This window comes from Coenobita brevimanus, chromosome 68 (assembly GCF_032717465.1).
Source record: "Coenobita brevimanus isolate Jiangsu-jjx chromosome 68, ASM3271746v2, whole genome shotgun sequence".
NCBI lineage: Eukaryota > Metazoa > Arthropoda > Malacostraca > Decapoda > Coenobitidae > Coenobita > Coenobita brevimanus.
Genome location: NC_137021.1, coordinates 1956323 through 1977612, shown reverse-complemented (window position 1 = coordinate 1977612; position 21290 = coordinate 1956323). Strand labels below are relative to the sequence as shown.

The 21290-nt window shown below is 40.3% G+C and overlaps 3 protein-coding genes across 3 annotated transcripts in view; 2 read left to right on the top strand and 1 right to left on the bottom strand.

Moving 5' to 3' along the window:
- Positions 1–1173: 1173 nt before the first annotated feature.
- Positions 1174–11106, top strand: ScsbetaA (Succinyl-coenzyme A synthetase beta subunit, ADP-forming). The gene is made up of 9 exons (XM_080277077.1): positions 1174–1250; positions 2307–2569; positions 3856–4018; positions 4340–4442; positions 5843–6004; positions 6908–7051; positions 8247–8407; positions 8858–8977; positions 10019–11106. Exons 1-9 carry the CDS (start codon positions 1176–1178, stop codon positions 10181–10183), a joined length of 1356 nt encoding a protein of 451 aa, XP_080133203.1. The 5' UTR covers positions 1174–1175; the 3' UTR covers positions 10184–11106.
- Positions 11107–14614: 3508 nt separating this feature from the next.
- Positions 14615–20185, bottom strand: LOC145405760 (steroid receptor RNA activator 1-like). Its single transcript, XM_080276992.1, has 5 exons — positions 19896–20185; positions 18337–18502; positions 16638–16848; positions 16091–16199; positions 14615–15325 (listed from the first exon to the last, which is right to left on the bottom strand). Exons 1-5 carry the CDS (start codon positions 19912–19914, stop codon positions 14952–14954), a joined length of 879 nt encoding a protein of 292 aa, XP_080133118.1. The 5' UTR covers positions 19915–20185; the 3' UTR covers positions 14615–14951.
- A 670-nt stretch (positions 20186–20855) lies between these two features.
- The window catches only part of LOC145405802 (stromal interaction molecule homolog), a 105010-nt gene continuing 104575 nt past the window's right edge, over positions 20856–21290 (top strand). Inside the window, exon 1 of the mRNA XM_080277039.1 lies at positions 20856–21096. Within this exon, the coding sequence (XP_080133165.1) occupies positions 20967–21096 (130 nt within the window). The 5' untranslated portion in view covers positions 20856–20966. The remainder of the gene's footprint in view (positions 21097–21290) is intronic.

Sequence of the window (21290 nt, the reverse complement as noted above, 5' to 3'; positions counted from 1 at the left end):
TGTGACGAAATCTAAAAATAGTGGTGAAGGGATGGGGGTGGTTGGGAGGATAGCCATCATGTCCGCATTCGAAATTTCCGTTTATTCATGCAAACACCGCAACCTTCCAAAAATAAGGCTGGACCTCATCTTGCCCCCCACCCTCTAGCTGTAGAGACCTGTCTTTATGCTAAAATTACCGTCTAAAAGTGAATGTAGCTAAGAGTAAACGGAGTTAGGCCTATGGTCTTCGAGAGGCATGAAGCCACGAAGTAATGAAGAACGTGAATACCCTTAAGTATTTATGTAGTGTGATGAACAAGGACGGAAGTTCAGGGGATGAAGTGCGTGATATGGTACAGCAACGAAGACAGGACGTTGCAGCTCACTGAGAGTGAACTGTGATAATGTATAGGAATGAAATCCTCTGGACCCCTTCAGTCTGATCTCACCGGACCTCGGTAGCGAATCGGTAAATTTTTGACCGCTTTTATCTTCTGTTTTTAGGGTACCACTAAATATGCTATATTATTATGCTCATTGCTTCTATAGTTACTATAGTAAACTAAAATGCATTACAAAACATGTTTTAACTCAAACAGCAGGAATAATCATAAACGTCAAATCACTACATCCTGAAACAAATAAATCCTTGGGGGGGAATCACCCAGTAGAATTAACTCGCCTCTTACAGTACAAGCCCGCCGCTGGTATGTTTTGGTCAGTCTTCACTCTTCAGTTTTGTCACGGGAGTTATGTTGTATTCTCTCGAAAAGTAGCCCAATTGTGCAGAAAAACCGCAACCGAAACCTTGGCAACTCTGATAATAACCTCTTCTAGCGAACACTTTTGCCAGCGATAGTTTCTATTGAACGTTTTAGCGCATATTAAAGATTTCTCAGTACTAGCAGTTTCTTAAGTATTAGGTTTATACTCAGGATATCAAGTGAATTAGGATAGATTAATACTCTATATTATGAAGATAAAAGATTTAGGACATATTCCCAAGTGAAAGTCCAATGCAAATACAAGAACTTTTACTCAATGTTTTGCCTTAAAAGTTGTTTCCTCCTATCTTAACATTATTAAGGGCTTTGTAGATCTTTTAAATCTCAGATCAAGTAACGGTTTTTTAAGATATTTGCTAAAGTAAAATAATCTTAAAATAGATGTTGATATGACGGCTGGCTCAGCTGATGAAGATGGCGGCAGCAGCGGTGTATCGAGGAGCTCTCTGTGCCGAAAAACTGCTGGCTAGGCGAGCTGCCCAGGTTGGACAGGCAATAAGTTTGTATGTGTAGTTTGACTGTTATGCCCAAGAATTCTAAGTGTGATTTGAATGTTGTGTAACCCAGGGGTCCATTTAGCGTGAGTTGTTCCCCTTAGTAAATCGTACTATTCTTGGCTTACCTGGTTTTAATTGATAAGACATTTAGTGTAATGCACAGGTTTCTTAGCCGTGATGCACTGATGTATAATTTTACAGGTTGTGTAGCTGTATTGAAGGGTTACATAGGCTGGGAAGGTTTCTGGATATATGTAAAAACCGGCCAGCACAAAAGTTAGCTTGATGATTGCCTAATATTTAACCAGATTTTTCCGATATAGTTGTTTTAGAAAATTATGGTAGTCAGTACATATCAGGTAGCTATTTGTGGGTGTGAGTGAATTTGATAGGACAACACAGTGTCTGTCTGCAACCCTATACAGCCACAGACTCGTATATTTTATAATACGGTCATAATTACAATCATTGTCATACACTTGTTATTAATATTTACCTGTATCCCGTTCCGTCAAAAATTTAACCAGCTTGTGTTATTGAAAACATAAATTTTCATCCTGGATTGATTAACATTCTCTGATATTTGGCAGTTATGGTAATGTTTCATCCACTCAGGAATTATTCAAGTCGTGGCTTGGGGACCGGTGCCAGGGTCTCTCCTGTTTTTCATGATGATTGGAGACATTAGTGGAGACCTATACCTGGAGACAGAGACCACACTACTGATTAGCATGGAGACACTGAGAGAGACCCACACTACTGGTCAGCTCAGAGACATTGAGGGAGACCAACTCCACTGGCCAGCTTAGAGATATTGGGAGAGACCAGGATCATCTGATTATGAACCTGGTGGACTGTAGGGAGAAGCTGCCCTTCTGCAGTCCATCATCACCCTTTTAAGGGACAGGGAAGAAGTAAAGAGACAGTGATAACTGGACAGTGGAGGGGTCTGATTCTATTGGTGCCACCACATGAAAGTACTGTATCTGTCTATAGCAGCAGAGATGTGGATGAATCATTAATGTAGAGAGTATGCCTGCAGGTTGTGACAGGAGGGGCATCCTTGGCTGGCATTCAGCAGCGGCGTTATCTGAATGTGCATGAGCATGTAAGCTTCACCCTCCTGCGAAGAGCTGGCATTCCTGTGCCAGGATTTGGTGTGGCCCACACACCTGATGAGGCCATCGATATTGCCAACAAACTTGACTCAACTGATGTGGTGGTCAAGGCTCAGGTTCTCACAGGTGGTCGTGGCAAGGGCAACTTTAAAGGAGGATTCAAGGGTGGCGTAAAACTGGTCTACTCGTAAGTACCTCGAACAGTAAGACATCGTTAGCATTTTTATTTTTTAATGATCCTTTTTGCTTTTAATCCCTTCAGTGAAGTGATTTATTAATATATTAATGTATTTATTTTTCTACTCTCTGATGATTTTGTGCACTTAATGGGAAAACTTATAGATGTGAAGGAAGTAACAAAATCTGTAGATAACCTTTCTGGTTTGAAAAGTTTCTCAGGTTGAATTGTATCATCTGAAGGTGTTATGAATAAATCTGGAAATATGTCATTGGACCGAAGGAGTTAAGTCAGTAGTAAACTGCAGAAAAATTTGCAAAGTGAAGTATAAAGCCGATCTGCCAGTTTCCTTAAATTAAAATGTACAGTAGTACAGTTCAGTAAATCCTTATTATGCCTCTTTTTTTTTTTTTTTTTTTTTTTTTTTATGCTCAAGAAAAATTGCCTATTACTGTTCCACTCTTACCCAGAAAGCTGATTTACTACTTCCCTAATATGCAGTAAAGTACCAAGCTTAGAGGAAAAACTGTGCCATTGTGAAACATTCATGACCCCTAACAGCCTAAGCAGTTTTGTTAGGCAATTTTTTTTTTTTTTCCACCTGTGGATGGGGTGAGGCAAGATCCAGAAAGAAAGGAAAGAGTAATTGCACCAGAGGGAGAGCTAACCACCAAAATGCTCAGTTAATCAAACCTGACATTCATTTTTATAAAGGAATTAAGTAGTCAGGGTGGAATTAAAGGAAGCTGACCACCAAAATCCTCAGTGAAGCAGACACTCATTCACTTTTATAAAGGAATTAAGTAGTCAGAGTGGTATTAAAGGAAGCTCAGCATCATAATCATCATCATCCTAACTCTTTGTTCTGTGATAAGATGAGGTGGCTGTGACTCAGATATGGAAAAAGGATGGGAAAGCATAAAGAGAACTATCAGTGGAATTCTCATTACTACATTCATTCACTCCAACAAATTTTGCCCCCCCTATGGGGGCCAAAAGCCTTTCACAGTTCACACAATGTTTACTTGATTAAGTTGCAATGGTAAAGCTTATGGGATTTAATTTTTCTCTTGATTGCCAGGGCATAAAGATTGTGCACCTAACTCTTGTCATGTACTTTTTTTTTTTTCTTTTTTTAATAGATTGAGGCTTGTGGGTCTTCAGAATATGGTTGTTGTGGTAGATGTGTGTGATTTGTTTAGGGGTCCATGGAGCATTAGTAGTTCATAGACCTTTGTCTCTTGGCAAGTTAACTGGGATAAGGCTAATTATAGTCTCGATGTCTCTCTCCTTAGAGCAGAGGAGGCTGGAGATGTTGCATCAAAGATGATTGGGGACATGCTGGTAACCAAACAGACAGGAGAGAAAGGAATCCCCTGCAACAAGGTTATGGTGTGTGAACGCAAGTTCCCACGCCGGGAATTCTACATGGCCATCATGATGGAGAGATCCTTTGCTGTAGGTACTCTCAACATGGTTGAACTTGAAACACTGTTGGCATCATCATAACCCAGTCACCAATTTTCCATTTTGAGATGATTCCACCAGAGATCAGTTATCTTCATGTGTAGGTACAGGACAATTTGTTGCTGTATGAATGTTCTTGATACTCTTACATCTTTAGTCAAATCTATGAACTATAGTGCCTCATTGTGAAGGTTTCAAGAGTAACATTTATATCCAGTTAATATATCATCACAAAGGGATTAAGACTAATACAGTACTTGAGTCCTCATGGTGTAGGTGATTGGAGTGATAATGGCATTGTTCGGTTGGCAGGGTCCTGTTATCATTGCATCAGCTCAGGGTGGCATCAACATTGAGGAAGTGGCTGAGGAAGATCCTGAGGCAATCATCAAAGTGCCCATTGATATTATGGAAGGTAGGTACTGTAATTAGAAACTTAACTCCTCAAGACCGATATCGCACGATTGTGCTTTTGTGTAATTTGACACGCCAGCCTATTCCGTACGATCGATAAAGACACACAAAAAACTGGGGGAGGGTAACTCTGCCCCTTTGGTGATGTATACAGGATCAGACCAATGAGAGCTAGAGTGTTTGGGGTGGTATGACATGATTGGCCCCCTAAGGTGGGGGAGAAGGAACCCCCCCACCACTGTCACTTTAACTCCTTCACCCCCATTGCATCCTCTCCACATTATCCCCTCCCAACCAACCATACCCCAACATACCCCCTACAGCAGTGTGTGTGCATAGCAACCTTTCTCCCCACTTCCTCCTCCCCTATCTCTCCATCCTCCTTCCCCCTCCAGCCATACACACACCACCTCCACTTTTCGCCTGGCTTGTTTTGTTACTATGGGCGTATGCCACACTGACATTTCATGCGTAGGGAACACTTCACATTGACATAAGTTATGTATATATAATTATTTACCGTACATAATGCATTTTCTGTACACTTTCTATTTTCGCCCATGGGGGATTGGTAACTTTTTTGCATTTTGACGGGCAATTGTGCAATAGCTATTTGGTCAATCTGGCTGAAACATACATTTTCAGGTGTGTAAATTCAGTCTCTTGAAATGTGGAAGAAAAATTTTTACCTTGGTGAAAGTCGAAAATCGACCCTGTTCTGCTGAGGAAATTGTGTACTTTAGGGGTTAAGGGATGCATAGGGTTTACTGCTCACATCATAAATGGCTAGTTACTTGCATTAAATGTCCAAACTGATTAACTGGTCTCTGAGCCCTAAACTCCTGATGGGGCAGTGAAGGATTTGGTAACAGAAGTTTAGATTGGAATATCAGTACTACAGTACCCGAATTAATTATATAATGAAGTTGTGAAAGTTTGTGTATTTACTATGCATGTTAGTCCTCATGAAATTTTTCTTGTATCACAACCTTTTCTCTATAATTGGCACTTTAAATTTGAGAAACTGGCAGTTAATTTTATAAGTACTGTAGCAGTAAAATGTCATTAGGTAATTTTTCTTTTTTCTGCCTTGTAGCAGAAAAGAATGTCAGAAGAGACGAGTTACATTAAGGCCATGTACAGGCAAATACTGAAGTTTGTTTGTCCCTCCTGCTGCTGTTTTCATTATTGGATTCAGAAGCTTAAATATGTCATAGGTGACAGAAGTGCATGTAATTTGTGGGTCATGATATGCACTATTGTGTGCTGTATCTCATTCAGGTATTAATGAATCCAGCATTGAAAAAGAGGCTGGGGAGGCATATGGTCTTTTGTGTCTGACATTCTGCTGAAGTAATGAATAATGATAATTTGTCCACATTCCATTATATATTTTTTCAGGGATTACTCAGGAGAAAGCAGAGGACTTGGCACGTCAGCTCGGTCTGGAGAACCGAATGGAGGAGACTGTTTCAGTACTTAGGTCTCTCTACAATGCATTTATCACCAACGATGCTTCCCTCATCGAGATCAACCCATATGCTGAGGACACATATGGCAAGAGTAGGTAGTGGTGGTTTACTTGAGTTTACATTTACATTTAAACACACTACAGTAGTGTATGTAAGTCCTTTCTCTCAGTGGCAGTCTTTTGTGTATCACACCCTGTGCCATTTCCCAGCACAAACCTCACTGCCCAGAAGCTCTTCACACAGGACCTCAACTAATTCTTCATTGGTCTGCCTCTAGTCACTCATTCCCACACATTCATACCTATGACCCACTCCTCAGCCAGTCACCCTCCTCCCCCCTCTCACTGTGTCCTAACCATCTAAATTTCCTGGTCTGCGCCAGCTGTCTAAATGACAGAGTGAGACCGTATCCATCCATCTGTATTCTCACTTGTGAAGTGCATTCCAATCCTTTATTATCTTTTTCTTGAAAGCCAATCTCACTGCCAAGCAACATAAAAACTTTCACGTTTTGAAGAATACCCTTGGTACGATAGGAGAGCCTCTTCATGGTCAGGAGAGACAACAGTTCCTAAACTTCTTCCAGACCTTTCATATTTGTAGTAGCCGAGCAGGCCTCTCCCCCCTCCTGCCACACTCAGACATACCACATTAAAAAGTTGTATTTTGTTATTACTGTAGTTCAGCGTCAACACCATACATGCATATTAAATCTGTACACGTTTACCATTTTACTGAACTTAATATTACAATGAATTGTAGAACTAAAATCTTTTTATTTTAACCTGGCTTAAAATTTATGTCTCCAGAATGCTGAATTGTATCAATAAGTAAACACAAGAATATGTATGATACTAATCATGAAGAAATGTAACAGATGTATAGCTGTAGCATTGTCTTTTTGCCACTTAGCTATGTGAAATAAGCTGCAGAAGGATGAGAATCTGGGCCAGGAGTAGGGGAGTGAACTATAATTGTTTAATTTTGTTTCCAGTGTATGCCCTGGATGCCAAAATGAAGTTTGATGACAATGCAGAGTTTCGACAGAAGGAAATCTTTGAAGGGCGTGACTGGTCCCAGGAGGATCCCAAAGAAGTTGAAGCCTCACTTCACAACCTCAATTACATCGCTCTTGATGGTCAGTATAGAGCAATACCTGCTTACCCCTTTTATACATATGTATCTTCCTATCCACCTGCCTATGTCCTTCCAACCAACCTTCCTTCCTTCCATCCTTCCTTCCTACCACCTGCCTACCTACCTACCCACCCATCACCTACCTTTCTACCTACATACCAGTCTTTATGTACCGGGAACAGATGTATGAGTATAGCTGTAACATTGTCTTTTTACCACTCAGCTATGTGAAATAAGCCACAGAAGGATGAGAGTCTGGGCCAGGTGTAGGTGAGTGAACTATAGTTGTTTGATTTTGTTGCCAGTGTATGCCCTGGATGCCAAAATGAAGTTCGACGACAATGCGGCATTTTGAGAAGGAAATCTTCGAAGGGCATACCTATGTATTTATCATATATCAAATTAATTATTGCTCCTAGACATATAGGTCCATTTTTATACAGTTTAGCATACTTTATATATACAACCCTACTATAGCTGGTTTGTTTTCATCTGAGAGAGATCCATAATCCTGTTCTGTTCAGTTGATTGCAGTGTGTAATTAGACTGGAGTATATACAATATTTGATTAAACAACCAAGGAGACTCATTCCTACTTCATCACTAAGGCTCATCAGAGTTCCTGGAACCACATCTAAGTTATTTGTGAAAGTGGACCATTTGTCAGATGAAAACAAACCAGCTCTACCCCAAGATTTCACAAAAGGATGACAGACAAGAGGCCGAGTCTGAGTTGGGTGATGGAGTTCCCTTATTGGTTGAACTCTCACCTCAAAGATTATTGCTTGAGATAGCGAACTTGCTGATTGTGAAGTCTTTTGAGAGTTTGGTTTTGTTTGTGAAAATGTTTTGTTTTATTCTCACTCCATTTATGATTTTATACAGTGCATAATTGTGATGTTTGTCTGTGAGGTGGAATCAGGATTCCACCTAAGGATGAGGTGAGGTATGCGGTGGTGTTCCTCATCTAGTCACACAGTATGGTACACTTTATGGATAAATCTGCATTGAGTAACAAGCCATATATTTTCTTTGAATCCAGGAAACCATTTGTTGAGCTGAATAGTAACTTTATAACCCTGTATTCCTCATGGGTCTAGACAAAAGGGAAGGGTTGGCTGGGGTTAGCACTCCTACACCCTCAGGTTTTACTCATTGGCAAACCTCTTAATAGATACATTTCCCATTACCCCCAGGAAACATTGGTTGCCTGGTGAATGGTGCAGGACTGGCAATGGCGACAATGGACATCATCAAGCTACATGGAGGATCACCAGCAAACTTCCTTGATGTAGGAGGTGGTGCCACAGCTGAACAGGTTAAGGAAGCATTCAAGATCATCACCGCAGACCCCAATGTAAGTGATGGTGGAGTAGTTTAGCTTGGAGTGTAGTGTATTACATGTTACCTGAAGGGGAGATGGGGGTGAAGTGGTTAAGTAAGTGATCTGAAAGCAACCCGATTCCAGGCTGGAACAGGGAATGGTTCGATGATCTGAATTTTATTAAAGCAAACTTTACTGGTCTTCTACAAGACCTATCAGTGTCATAAAAATGTCCCAGTCAATACCACAATGCCAGTCCTGAATGAAACAGCTGTGTTAATACTGAATTGGTAACATATGGCATGTGGCATCCAGACGGACTGCTGAGCCTCAGAGAATAGTCTTCTTTCTAATCTGTGCCTAGAGTCAAAAACAGACAAACAAGAAAACAAAAATAAAATAGCATTGGGATTTTACAAATTCATTATCCTCCTATCAGTTTTTTTTTTTTTTTTTTTTTTTCATGCCCACTTTTCTTTCTAGGTTCATGCAATCATGGTGAATATTTTTGGAGGCATCATGCGATGTGATGTCATTGCTCAGGGCATCATTGCTGCAGCTGAAGAACTGTCACTCAAGATACCTATTGTTGTCAGGCTTCAGGTAAGGTGGTATGATGTATTTACTCAAACCTTACAGAGATCTCTGACTCCTTTCATCTCACTTGATGGCCAGGTATAGTCAGAGTAGAGGCTTAGTTTGACTAGTAACCAGGGAAACTCATTCCTACCTCATAGCTAAGGCATATCAAATTTAATGCAAGCACAGCATAATATTCAAGTTATGGGATGCCCAGTTCTGTCAGATGAAAACAAGCTGAGTACAGCATAGTGGGTCTGAATAGCCCTACTTGGGTTTTCTGGGTGTACAGGTACACTTAGAACTTAAATTGAGTAGTGGAAGGCATGTCCAGAAACTTTGGCTATGGAACACCTGCAGTTTTTATATATTATTAGCCCCTATCCCATATTACAGAGTGCAGTCAGCAGGAGTGTTTTCGAGTCCAGACATCATCAAGTGCTCCAGAAATTGTGAAAAATTAGGGGCAGGCCTTCCATTTCACAGTTTAGGTTTTATAACACATGGCCATTAGTGATAACAGTCAAGCAGGAGGAGCTGTTGATACTCTTTGATGTTACTAAATATGGCTTCCAGTGAAGTAGGAAGAGCAGTGTATGAATGTTAAAAGTCTTCTGCTGTATTCACACTTAGATGTGCATGTATTGTATGATATGCACATGTGATGAATGCTAATGCTGGAAATAAGTTGCCAGTAGATGTTCAAGACCTCTTCTCACCTTAATGCTAGAGATGTACACATCCTCAGATGTTTGACTTAACAACTGAGACACCAGCCTATCAGTATTTTCCACTCATTAAAGAAAGTTCGTTCGTTCTTTCAAAGATTCCCTGCACATATAGTGCAGGCCGGGCCATACATTAGCCCGGTCAGTGTGGTATGTGCTGGTTAAAAAACAGTAAGTGGGGAGGACAGGACCTGGGGATTGCCCAGCACACATGTCCTGTCTCCTGACTGGCTTTGTGGTGTGTGTGTTAAAGAAAGAAAACTAGTCAGATTTGAGTGAAACGTCTAATTTGTCCAGGAATTAGAGGTTAATCTGTACTTTTGTTTGTTTCTTCCAGGGTACAAATGTTGATGATGCCAAAGCCCTGATCGCCATGTCCAACCTCCGTATCCTGCCTTGTGACAATCTTGATGATGCAGCCAAGATGGCAGTTAAGTTGTCAAACATCATTACCCTAGCCAAGGCTGCCAATGTTGAGATTAAGTTTGAGCTGCCTGTCTGAAGTTAGCAGGAAGGAAGAAACAAAGAAATAAAATATGAAATGTAGGTGAAATAAGTTAAACAAATTAAGAGGTGTGGGAAGGGAATGATTAAACTGTTAAAAGTTATGAGTCAGTGATGTTAGGGGCTAGTTTTTTTTTTCCATATTAACCAATGATTGCAATAATTTCCCTTTTATAGTGCATTAATTAATCATGTTCAATATAGCAGACATTCATATTATTACAGTTCTGTACTATAATGCTTTGTTGTGGGTAATATACACAATGTACACTGTAGGAACGAGATACAACTGCTTCAAGTCCATATGTATTTAAACCTTTCATTCTGAAAATATAACCCAGAGACTAAATAATCTGATGGTGTCAGAACTTTATTAAATTGTCATCACAGTGAAAATATTAAGCCTGTAGTAATCATCTGTAAGTTCCAGTGAGGTTTGTTGGTCAAGCATTTGTATTTGTGCATTACTCCTAAACATAAGCAGTGTAGCTTGGCTGCTCTGATCATTGTTTAGGCAGGGTGAGTGACAGAAGAATTGTATATTATGTACATTTTTTACTTGGTCTCATGTATGTGTAATACTGTTATTTATTGCAGTATCTGGCTCAGTTACCTGATTGTAAATCTCATTAATATTACTTGATAAATCATAAATTGCGTAGATAATAATATACACGTATAGTAGACCGTCTTGTTTTTGTGGCTCAGACTTTACTTTAAAAGTTAAGGTAATGGGCTCAAAATGTGTAAATTTATATTTAATTTTTAAACCTGAGCTGAGCTGCCACTCCCTGATGTCATGACCCAGGGACCTGAGTGTATCACAGTGGAAAGTCTGTCTAGTTGTGAGACTGGGGAAGGTCAGTCTTAGCTCTGCCAAAAAATACAAAATAAAGCCTACTAGCCAATGGCAAAACATGACTTGTGTTTCCATTTTATGGTTGCCTGAGCTGGGTGGGAATTATGTAAAGAAAATATATATATATATATATATATATATATATATCCATCCATCCATCCATCCATCCATCCAATCCTACACTGCCCCATGAGAAGCATAGGAGCCTGGGGCTAGGCAATTGGTCCCGACATTTAAGATGAGAGTGACCAGTCTTACTCATCCCTAAGTGATATTACGTGAGCAGTCAACCCCAACCACCCCTTGGATATAAACCTTCACCGGCTCAATCCGATTGGAGTGTGTATATACATATATATATATATATATATATATATATATATATATATATATATATATACATATATATATATATATATATATATATATATATTTCTTTGCTTAGTAAATTCTCATGTGATAGGGGTCAGAAATAGGAATGCACAACAGTAGGAGAATTGTCATCAGAGTGCACAGTGAACTGAGATGACCATTCATTCACTCATAACTGAGGCTTTCAAAAATTTTCTCACATAAACCATTCACACTTTATCTATCTATCTATCTATCTATCTCTTGCCAGACGCCTCAATCCCGTTTGGGGTGGCCACAAAAAAATCGCCTCCACGTTGCCCTGTCCCCCGCCATTTCACTGCCCTACTCCCAACTCACACTCCCCTCTCTCATATACCTCTCCACCCCATCTCTCCATCTCATCCTCGGCCTCCCCCTCCCTCTTCCCCCCTCCACCTCACTCACATACACTCTCTTCGTCAGCCTCTCACCCTCCATCCTCTCCACATTGCCAAACCACGTCAGTGTGTTCCTCATAACGCTTCCTATCACATCCACATCCACACCACAAGGCTCCTTTATATCCTCATTCGTCAGCTTGTCTGTCCATGTGACTCCACAGGCTCCTCTTAAATAACTCATTTCTACTGCTCTCACTCTTGACTTGTGTCCTTCCAACAACGTCCAAGCTTCACTTCCATATGTTAGAGTTGGCATCACAGTACTGTCATGTAGTAACTTTTTCACCTCCATGCTCACTTCCCTGTTTCTTATCACTGCTTTCAAAGAACCAGCAACCTTTCTTCCCTGCTGTACCCTTTCAAGCACTTCACACTCCAAACCTCCATCCTTACTCATCACACTGCCCAAGTACTTAAACGTACTCACATTTTCCAATTCCTCACCATCCAACCTCGCTGTACATTCACTGACTTCACCTCTCTCAAAGACCATCACTTTACTCTTCCCTACATTCACCTTTAGATTCCGTTTCTTACACACTCTCCCAAACTCATCCACCAAGCCTTGCAGCTCCTCTTCGTCTTCACTCAACAGCACAGTATCATCATATATATATATATATATATATATATATATATATATATATATCGGCTGTACATTGAATGACAAGCCAAATGGTTTCCTGCAAGTCAAGAAACCATTTACAACACTGCACCGCCGGATTAAGGGGGGGGGGGCAAGGGGCCCGGCCCCTGGGCCACCCACCAAGAGGGGGGCCTCCCACCAGAGCAACTTGTATTCATTTCATTTCGTGTTTATGCATTACATATTACAGCATTGGATGAATAGTCCCCGTTCAGTATTTCCTAACTAAAAGTGTCCTATTTATATATTAGGGTTTAGGTTACCAGTCTGTGGTTTATGCCATTGGGGGAGTTGGAAAGGGAGCCTCCCTTCCAAGCGGGCCCCGGGCCTCCCACATGCTTAATCCAGCCGTGCAACACTGGATGGTAACCATATAACCAAACCATACGTGCTCCCTACGTGTCAAGTGGGTTGGTGGAGGGTTAGTGCCCCTCCCTGTAAAACAAATAACTCAGAGTCAAATGGCCACCCCGTACGGGATTATGGCGTCTGGCAATAGATAGATAGATAGATATATACTGTATATATATATATATATATATATATATATATATATATATATATATATATGTATATATATTGGGCACCTGGTGGTTTAGTGGGTAATTATTGCGCTCCAGTCGGATTGAGCTGGTGATGGTTTATATCCCAGGGATGGTTGAGGTTGATTGCTCATGTAATGCCACTCAGGGATGAGTGAGGCTGGTCACTCTCATCTTAAATGTTGGGACCAACTGCCTAGCCCCGGGCTCCTACGCTCCTCATGGGGAAATGTAGGATTGGGTGATGGATGGATGGATATATATATAGTATATATATAATGTACAGTACCCTCGCGTCCAACACGGTAATATTGTCGTGCACGGGTCTCATGTTGGACCAAAAAACGTGTTGGACAAACAACAGAGCTTATGGGGAAAAATGAATTATGTCAGCAACCCTAGGAAAAGTCACTCTAAATACCTACAATATACCTATACATATATTGGTACTACTGTACTGTAATTATAATAAATGGTAATGCACTATGAATGATAACACCTTTTAGAATAGTGCTGGTGGGCTTGCTGGGAATGGAAGTTGGTATCTGAGGCTATAGGTAGTCCTACTGGGTCCCCAGAGGATGGCTGCTGGTATCACTAGCGGGTTATGGCTGCTGCTCCTCCTCAAACTCCCTCATAAATCCTTCAAAATTCCTCTCCCCTTTCTTCCTCCTCTCAATGATTTCTAGCTTGGTGGGCTGAGGGAGGTGCCGCCGCTTCTTGGGGTTCTCAGAAGGCTTCCTAGGCATCGTGAGCAGAGTAAAATGCAGTAGTAAGGGCAGAAAATGCAGCGAGAAAAAAGCACTGTCCAATGTGAATTATGCGACTGAGTGGCACTGTGGCAGGAGAAATTTAAACAAAACATCACATGAGAGCAGGAGCGTTTTTAATTGGGTGACATCACGATCACGTCACGATAGCGGGCGGGGGGGCTACTTGATCAGAAGTTTGATTGGCTGTCAGCAGCACCGGAACATCCAGTATGACCGTGTTGGACTGGGGGTGATTGTGCTAGAGGTGAACTCTGTGGATTTCGCCCACTTCTCAGTGCTTCGTCTGTGTTAAGCAAACGCACCCATGTTACAGTAATTCATTCATTCATTGCCAGACAACATGTATCCCAAACAGGGTGGCCAAGGGCTTGGAGCTAATTGTTTTACAGGGAGGGGCACTAATCCTCCACCAACCCCACTTGACACGTAGGGAGAAAAAAATCATATTAAATTGTACTAATTTTTTGCTCTCCGTGCTGGACAAACAAGTGTTGGACGCGAGGGTACTGTATATACATATATATATATGTAACTTGCTTTCACTTTACACCCTCTTAATGTATTTTGATCTTCAGTCAGTACAGCTAACACAGCATATGGATCCATGTGCATATGGCACACCAAAAGTAATAATCTGTTGAAGTTGTATAAAGCTGATAAAGTACTGGTATTATAGCACAATCTTTTAAGATATGAGTTTAACAACTCTGGATATGATTTTTTTACCAAATGTCAATAAGCCTTTGAATATCATTCATTTCTTTATTGTTTCTTACAGTTACACACTACATCAAATATCACATTTGGTACTGGTAATTAAAATGGTGAAGGATTTAGCCAAATTTGCCATAAAGAATAGGAACAATGTAGAGTAAGATACTATTCTGAAGTGAAAACACTACAAGAACAAGAAAAAAAATAAAAATCTAGTGTTATAACACACTCTGCTATGCAGTCTGTGAATAAAACGTTGACAAACAAGGTGATTAAAACACTGACAAACAAGGTAAAAAGTTAATACAAATACGAGCAAAATAAAAGGTCAACACAAATGCTAGAAAGATAAAAAGTTAACACAAATACAAAACTTATAAGACATGAATATGAAAATGTTACAACAACAGAATGCTGATCAATCATTCTCTCTTCAGCTTAGTTCCCCTCCGTGGTTGTGTCCTCACCTACTTTCAGGCCTGTAATGGGTAACTGATCTGGCTCAGTTGATGTTCTTGAAGACTGAAACACTTCTTCAGAGGACAGTTCTACAGTTACATTACTCTCTAGATCTTTTTCATTTGTTTTTCCTTCCTCTGTTACTCCACTGTCCTTTTCCTCATTTATTTTATCAGTCTTCTCTCCTTCCTCTATCGCCACTCTGTCCTTTTCCTCCTTTGCTTTTTTGCTCTGTTTGGCTTCTGAGATGAGTGTCTTCACTCCAACCATCCATGGAGAACACAGACTGGTGTAGTCAACAATAAGGCCCTGGTGGAGTGCCCAAGCTGCATCATAATCTCCTCCTGCCAAGGCTAAGAGAACAGTTATTGCATCAGCATAAAAGGAAAATGCATATCAGTTAAGTACAAGGTATGGTATGTGTTTTGTACACTTGACTGAAAAACTTGGCACATGAGAATATGATACCACAGATGATGACTACCACAAAATACCCCATGAGTTTACTTAAGTTGGTAGACCTACTTTTATAAAGATGTCACACTGCTTGCTTGTGATACATCTTAATTATCATATGCACAATCTGATGATAAATTCATCTTGGGATAAAACATTTTACTGCATACTGATCATTCTGGGTAACATGGGATACTCCCTTTGCAATACTTTTCACCATGAGTACAACAGTCTATCTATCTAAAGCCAGATGCCATGATCCCATAAGGAGTGGCCATTTGTCTTTGAGTTGGTTGTTTTCCAGGGAGGGGTACAATATCTCCACCAACCCACTTGTAGACATGCAGGGAACATGTATGAGATGGTTATATGGTTACCACCCAGCACTATAACTGGTTTACAACAGGATATTCATAATCTCAGTTTCACACAGCATCCTCTTCATAAATATAGCCTATGAATGATGGTCAAAAAAAAAAAAAAAAAAAAAAAAAAAATCAAGAGCAATGGCTCAAATACCTGCAAATGCTTGGTCAGTTGTTTCAGAATAACACTAGTGGCCTGCTACATACCGGTACTTCTACGGGATAGGTAGCATATTAGGTACAAGCATTACTACTCACAAATTTGCCTTACAAGGGTTTGGATGTGATATTTCTTACCTTTTGCCAGAGACAGTATCCTCTTCTGTATCACAGGATTGAAGCTATCGCCTTTCCACATACCTGTCATCAATGCTATTTTTTGCACTATCACCTCTTGCACTGATTCCTGGTAGGATAAAGGAACTATACATTATTCCATCATCTCTTCTAATCAACTGATATTTCCTGACCAAACAATCACTACTGATAAAAGCCATGAAACACCGGCAGGCCACTCAATGCAGAGTTTATCAAATGCCACTGCAGCTAGCTAATATTTCAACTGTTATAATAACCACACTATTCATTCAGGTTGACAGAATGACATCAATACCATGCAACTTATCACTTCGCCTAGCCACCCAAAGCCACCTTCTCTTATGTACTATAATGAGCAGTCTGTTAAAGTCCCTCCACCACAGCAACATTTTAATGAGCGCTCTAGCATGGATTTGAAGAGCAGGTTAAGATGATAATCCATAAGAAGTACAGAAGTAAGGGTGCAAATGAAAATAAGCAATTGGGGGAAGGAAGGAGGACAGGGAGGTGGAGTAAAGTCTCTTACTTTTATATTCTCTGCCAGAGCCATCAATGTTGTGTTTAAAATCGTTTCCACGTCTTGCATCATCTCCTGGGATGTCTGTGTGGTCTCAGTGTTGTCAGAGTTATAGGTGGTGGTGTGTAAGTTACTGGTGCATCTTGGAGGTCCTGCAGTGGTGGTGGGCAGTGGGCCACGGGGGGGCAGACTGCCTTTGGTTGGTGGAGGGTCAGTAGGTCTAGAAGTATACACAATAATGGTCAGGCTCTGTGATAACCATACACAATGGTTCTAAGAGTACCATCTCTTCATCATCCAATTGTTTATTGCCCCATTAAGAGTATAGGGTCATAGGGCTAGGTCACTTGGTCCAGATACTTATGGCAAAGGCAACGTTCTGCAAGCACCACAGACAAATTACAGTATAGCAATGCACATGGAAAATGCAAATGACCCCATATATGGTAAAGAAATTTATGAACTGATAATTCATTTATGTAAATTACTTTGTTGCCTATTCACAGACATTCCAAAACAAAATACATAATGTAAGTTGACCCAATGCACTGGAAGGATTATGGGGTTTATTTTTATGCCTTTGGCTGTGTGAAATGTCTTCCAGCACAGTTAAATTATCAACTGTAAGGCAAAATAAAATACCAAAGTTCAACCGTTACAGTGAATGGGTCAAGCTAGACTATATACATTACAGTTTTTTGTACACTTATATGTATCTATTACTGTACCAGAGTTGAGCTGATTTTGTACGGTTAGGTAAGAGTTGATTTTGTAAGGTTAGGTAAAGTGAAACTAGCTTAGGCCATGACACTCCGAATATATAACAATGCCCCTTTACTTTTTGTACTAGACATCTAAATGACTTTCAACCAAGTTTAGCACATACCACTATCTTTATTCTAAACTGCTTTCCTACAGATTTTACCTACCCATCTATGCCTTCATCTCAGTCTTCTTCTGGGTGCACCATACAATAGCTGTTGTTGTAAATGGCCACTGTTCTAATTAACTCAAAGCAGTGGCTATCAAGGTTCTGTCCTTCACCAACTTTACAATCTGCAGTGACAACCCCACCCACCACTTCCATCTAGATCTTGCTATGTCCAGTACTGCAGTCACTATGATGTTCACACAATGCGGCAATGGCACACTTAACACAGTACCCAGTATGAATTTTTATTACTGTAGCAGAACAAAGCAAGTTGTTAAAACATCCATTCATCATCCAATTCTATTCTGTTCCATCTGAAGCATAAGGGTCTGGGGCTAGGCTATCAGTCCTGACATTTAAGGAATGCATGATGAGCCTCACTCAACTCTAAAGTGACATTTCTGTATATGAACAACAAACCACAACCCCCCTTTTGAATACAAATCCTGGCATCCCCATCTGGCCGAACTACCTAAACCCACTAGAACACCAAGCATCATTGGGTTATATGGTTACGAACCAGCATAGTAACTGATTTCCTGAGAAAGTGAGGACATGTGTCTGAAATTCTGGTGGCTAGCTGTGCTGATGGCTAAAATCTATCCATCTATTGCCAGACACCTTAATCCTGTCAAGGAGTGGCCACAAACAAATTGTCTCCATGTTGCCCTGTCCCCCACCATTTCACTGCCCTGCTTCCAGCTCACAACCCACCCTCTCTCTTATACCTAAAGGTTTCATGTGTCTAAAACCTTGCCCTGATAAAAAATGTAGCACCTCATAAATGAAGTCGCATTTGGCTGTGTGGGAGGGGCCGGACCAATGGGCACAGGCACTCTCTTGTTCAGCAAGCGCCGTCTCCCTGCCACACCACCCTGCCCACCACCACTTGCAGTATTATATGCAAATTTTGGTGGATCATTCCAAGCTCGGTCATGATTTCCTGGAAGATAGAACATGGGAAAACAATGACAGCAAATGTGGATTGATGATAATCATCATTAACAGCATCATGTTTCCCTTCTTATTTCGTATGAGGAGGGCAGGCAGATGAACACTTTGGCTTGTTGATTTCTTTTTATTTCAAGTATTCCTTTTACCATATAACAGATGGAAAACTATAATTCACAAATCCAACCTATCATCATCATTACTGGGTATGTTTATTTTGCTCTATATTGGAGTATGTGAGAATATTGTCTACCCTGTACTGTATCAGCATCATAAACATGCTCCTTGCTAACTTACAGAGCAGGTAAGCTGATAAGAAAACTGAGCTGCTCTTTTAGAACAATTGCTGCAAGGGAATACCTCAAGAATGGAAATCCAGGTGTTAGAACTACAAACTGATGCACCAACTGTGAAATGAGTGATACCTTGGTAACTGTACTGTATAAAATCGAGGCATGTGAACAGCAGGGGTAGGGCTATGAGAGACAAGACCAAAAAAGACCTGGAATGAGGTCACAGAGTGTGACTTCAGGGATATGGGACTGAATAAGGAGGCTGCCAGAGATCGAGCAGTGTGAAAAGCTGCCATTAGGTGACCAAAGCCAAAATATGCAAGCATGTTGGAGTCTTTATAAACAATTTGACGACAACGGAAATACACCTAGTTACCAGTGATAGTACTGGCAGTACTAGTAGTGGCAACCTGTACTCATCTGAAATGTAAACCCAGTGAACTGCAGGCTTAAGTTGCTCTTTGGTTGTGGTCCATCCTCCTCCATTTGGTGGATATGGAAAGAGCTTAGGGACATTTGAATAATCTAGCAGATTAGTCACCTGGTTAATTCTATGCCACCAAGCGAAGGCGCTCCTTTCCAGCACTGCCATCAGAAATACCTAAGGTATATTTATCACACAAAAACACATTTAATCCCTTCACTTTAAGAAGCCTACCTTTCGATGAATGAAAAAAACTCATATTAGCATGAATAAAACTAGGCTGATGCCATTTTACTGAAAAGGTTTATGAAAGCACAACTTTACAATAAGATTTGTTGGATTTTATAAAAAAAGATAAATAAAAATTTTGATGGGTTACAGGGAAGGGCTAAAACTTGGAAAGTTCTTAATGGCCAATTTTTCTTCTGGAAAAGTAACCATCAATTCAATTATAAAATTACATAAAAACTGGAGACCCCATGAGGGCTTCCCACATCTTAGTATGATGAATGGTTCTGCAACATCTGAATCATGGATTTTAAAAGTAATATAAAATGTGATAAAATCTGGAGCTACTTTCATAATTTTATCTGACATGAATATTGGCTACTCATGTGGAGTTTGACAGCTGGGTGTCTGTTATGACTGAAAATCGATAACAAACATACCTGGGGCAATTGGATCCATGACGTAAATAAACAGACGAATTAAATCCACTATTTGCCTTTTAAATCGTAGAAAATTAAATGTCCGAAGTACTGTAACTCCTCAGCTGACAGACGATTGCTTTCTTCGCCAACTGCTAAACATTTAGGAAGCTATGATGGGTTTTAAAGCTACTAAATTGCTGTCAACATGCTTATATCTCCTAACTTCTAGTGCATATAGCAATCACAGGTAATACTGTGAAAATTAAGAGAAAGTTCACTACAAACGTAGACGTATGAATCAGCTGTGAATGACAGGTGCCACTTTAGGAATTATATACTGTAATGACTTATGTGCAGTTTATTTGCTAATTAGAGATTTTTTTTCTAGGTAAGGATCTTGTTAATGTAGAGTTTTAGATATATGCAGTGGATAAAATAGCTAATCAGAGGGATAACAAACAACCTAAAAATGTGTGCCATGTGAACCCTTACAAATGCCGATTCCAACTCGGTGTACAATAAAGCCTTACTTATGCAACAGTTACTTGTATGAAAGTTCACAAAGCATAATTTACACAATACAGAAATTTGTTACACCATAGGAAGGTTAGATACCTTCTTTGTTCAACCACAATTTACATTTACATATCTACCAGATGCAATGTCTGGGACGTCACAGACAGCTGTGACGAAACTTTCACGCCCTCTTGGGCTATTGCTTGCGATTTAAACATCTTAAGCTGATGAGTTATAACAAATCCTTGTATCGAAAAACTTTTTTCGTGCCATTTTAATACTATTCTGTGATGATAATAACATACATCGTTTTTACAGAGGAAATTTTGAAAGGGAAAGTGATGAGGAATCCGCAGAAATTTGGCTATTTTGAGGACGAGAGTGGCGAGAAACACTTCTCCCTGACCTGACAACCCTGACTTTCCAGAAGCTGTCAGTCGTGAGTGAGGCGACTGTGGGTGAGGGTGATTGATCTTCTCTCGTGAGAGTATTCAGAGCATCTTTCCTCATATCAACCGCATAGTACCGTCTACCCAATAATGAGTGTGTGGTGAAGTGTTATAAGGTGAAGCCATGATGGGTATAAGTTCAGCTAGGGTGTGCAAGGAGGGGTTGGTTGGGATGTTGCTCTGGCTTTTGATGGCAAACGGGGCTACTCCTCCACCATCTCTCGCCTACTCCAGATATCAGCTTACTGATGCAGGTAAGTTCTCATAATTCATCTGAAGTGCTATACAAGTTTTAACGATTTCCAATGTAATTATTTTGAGAGACCTTATATTTAATTGCCACTATAGCTTTCCCTTTAGTTCAAGAGGAGTGCTGTTCCCATTTGGATGCTATTTTTTTTTTCTTTTTTTCGGTTCTGCAATTTCTTATGTACTTACGACCAGTGTT

Coding starts and splice junctions, on each gene's coding strand:
- ScsbetaA (XM_080277077.1), top strand. CDS start 1,176: ATGAAGATGGCGGCAGCAGCGGTGTATCGAGGAGCTCTCTGTGCCGAA. Junction 8,408..8,857: donor TCATCACCGCAGACCCCAAT/GTAAGTGATGGT, acceptor TTTTCTTTCTAG/GTTCATGCAATCATGGTGAA. Junction 8,978..10,018: donor CTATTGTTGTCAGGCTTCAG/GTAAGGTGGTAT, acceptor TGTTTCTTCCAG/GGTACAAATGTTGATGATGC.
- LOC145405760 (XM_080276992.1), bottom strand. Junction 16,200..16,637: donor CTCTGGCAGAGAATATAAAA/GTAAGAGACTTT, acceptor TTATCCTACCAG/GAATCAGTGCAAGAGGTGAT. Junction 15,326..16,090: donor GATACTGTCTCTGGCAAAAG/GTAAGAAATATC, acceptor CTGTTCTCTTAG/CCTTGGCAGGAGGAGATTAT.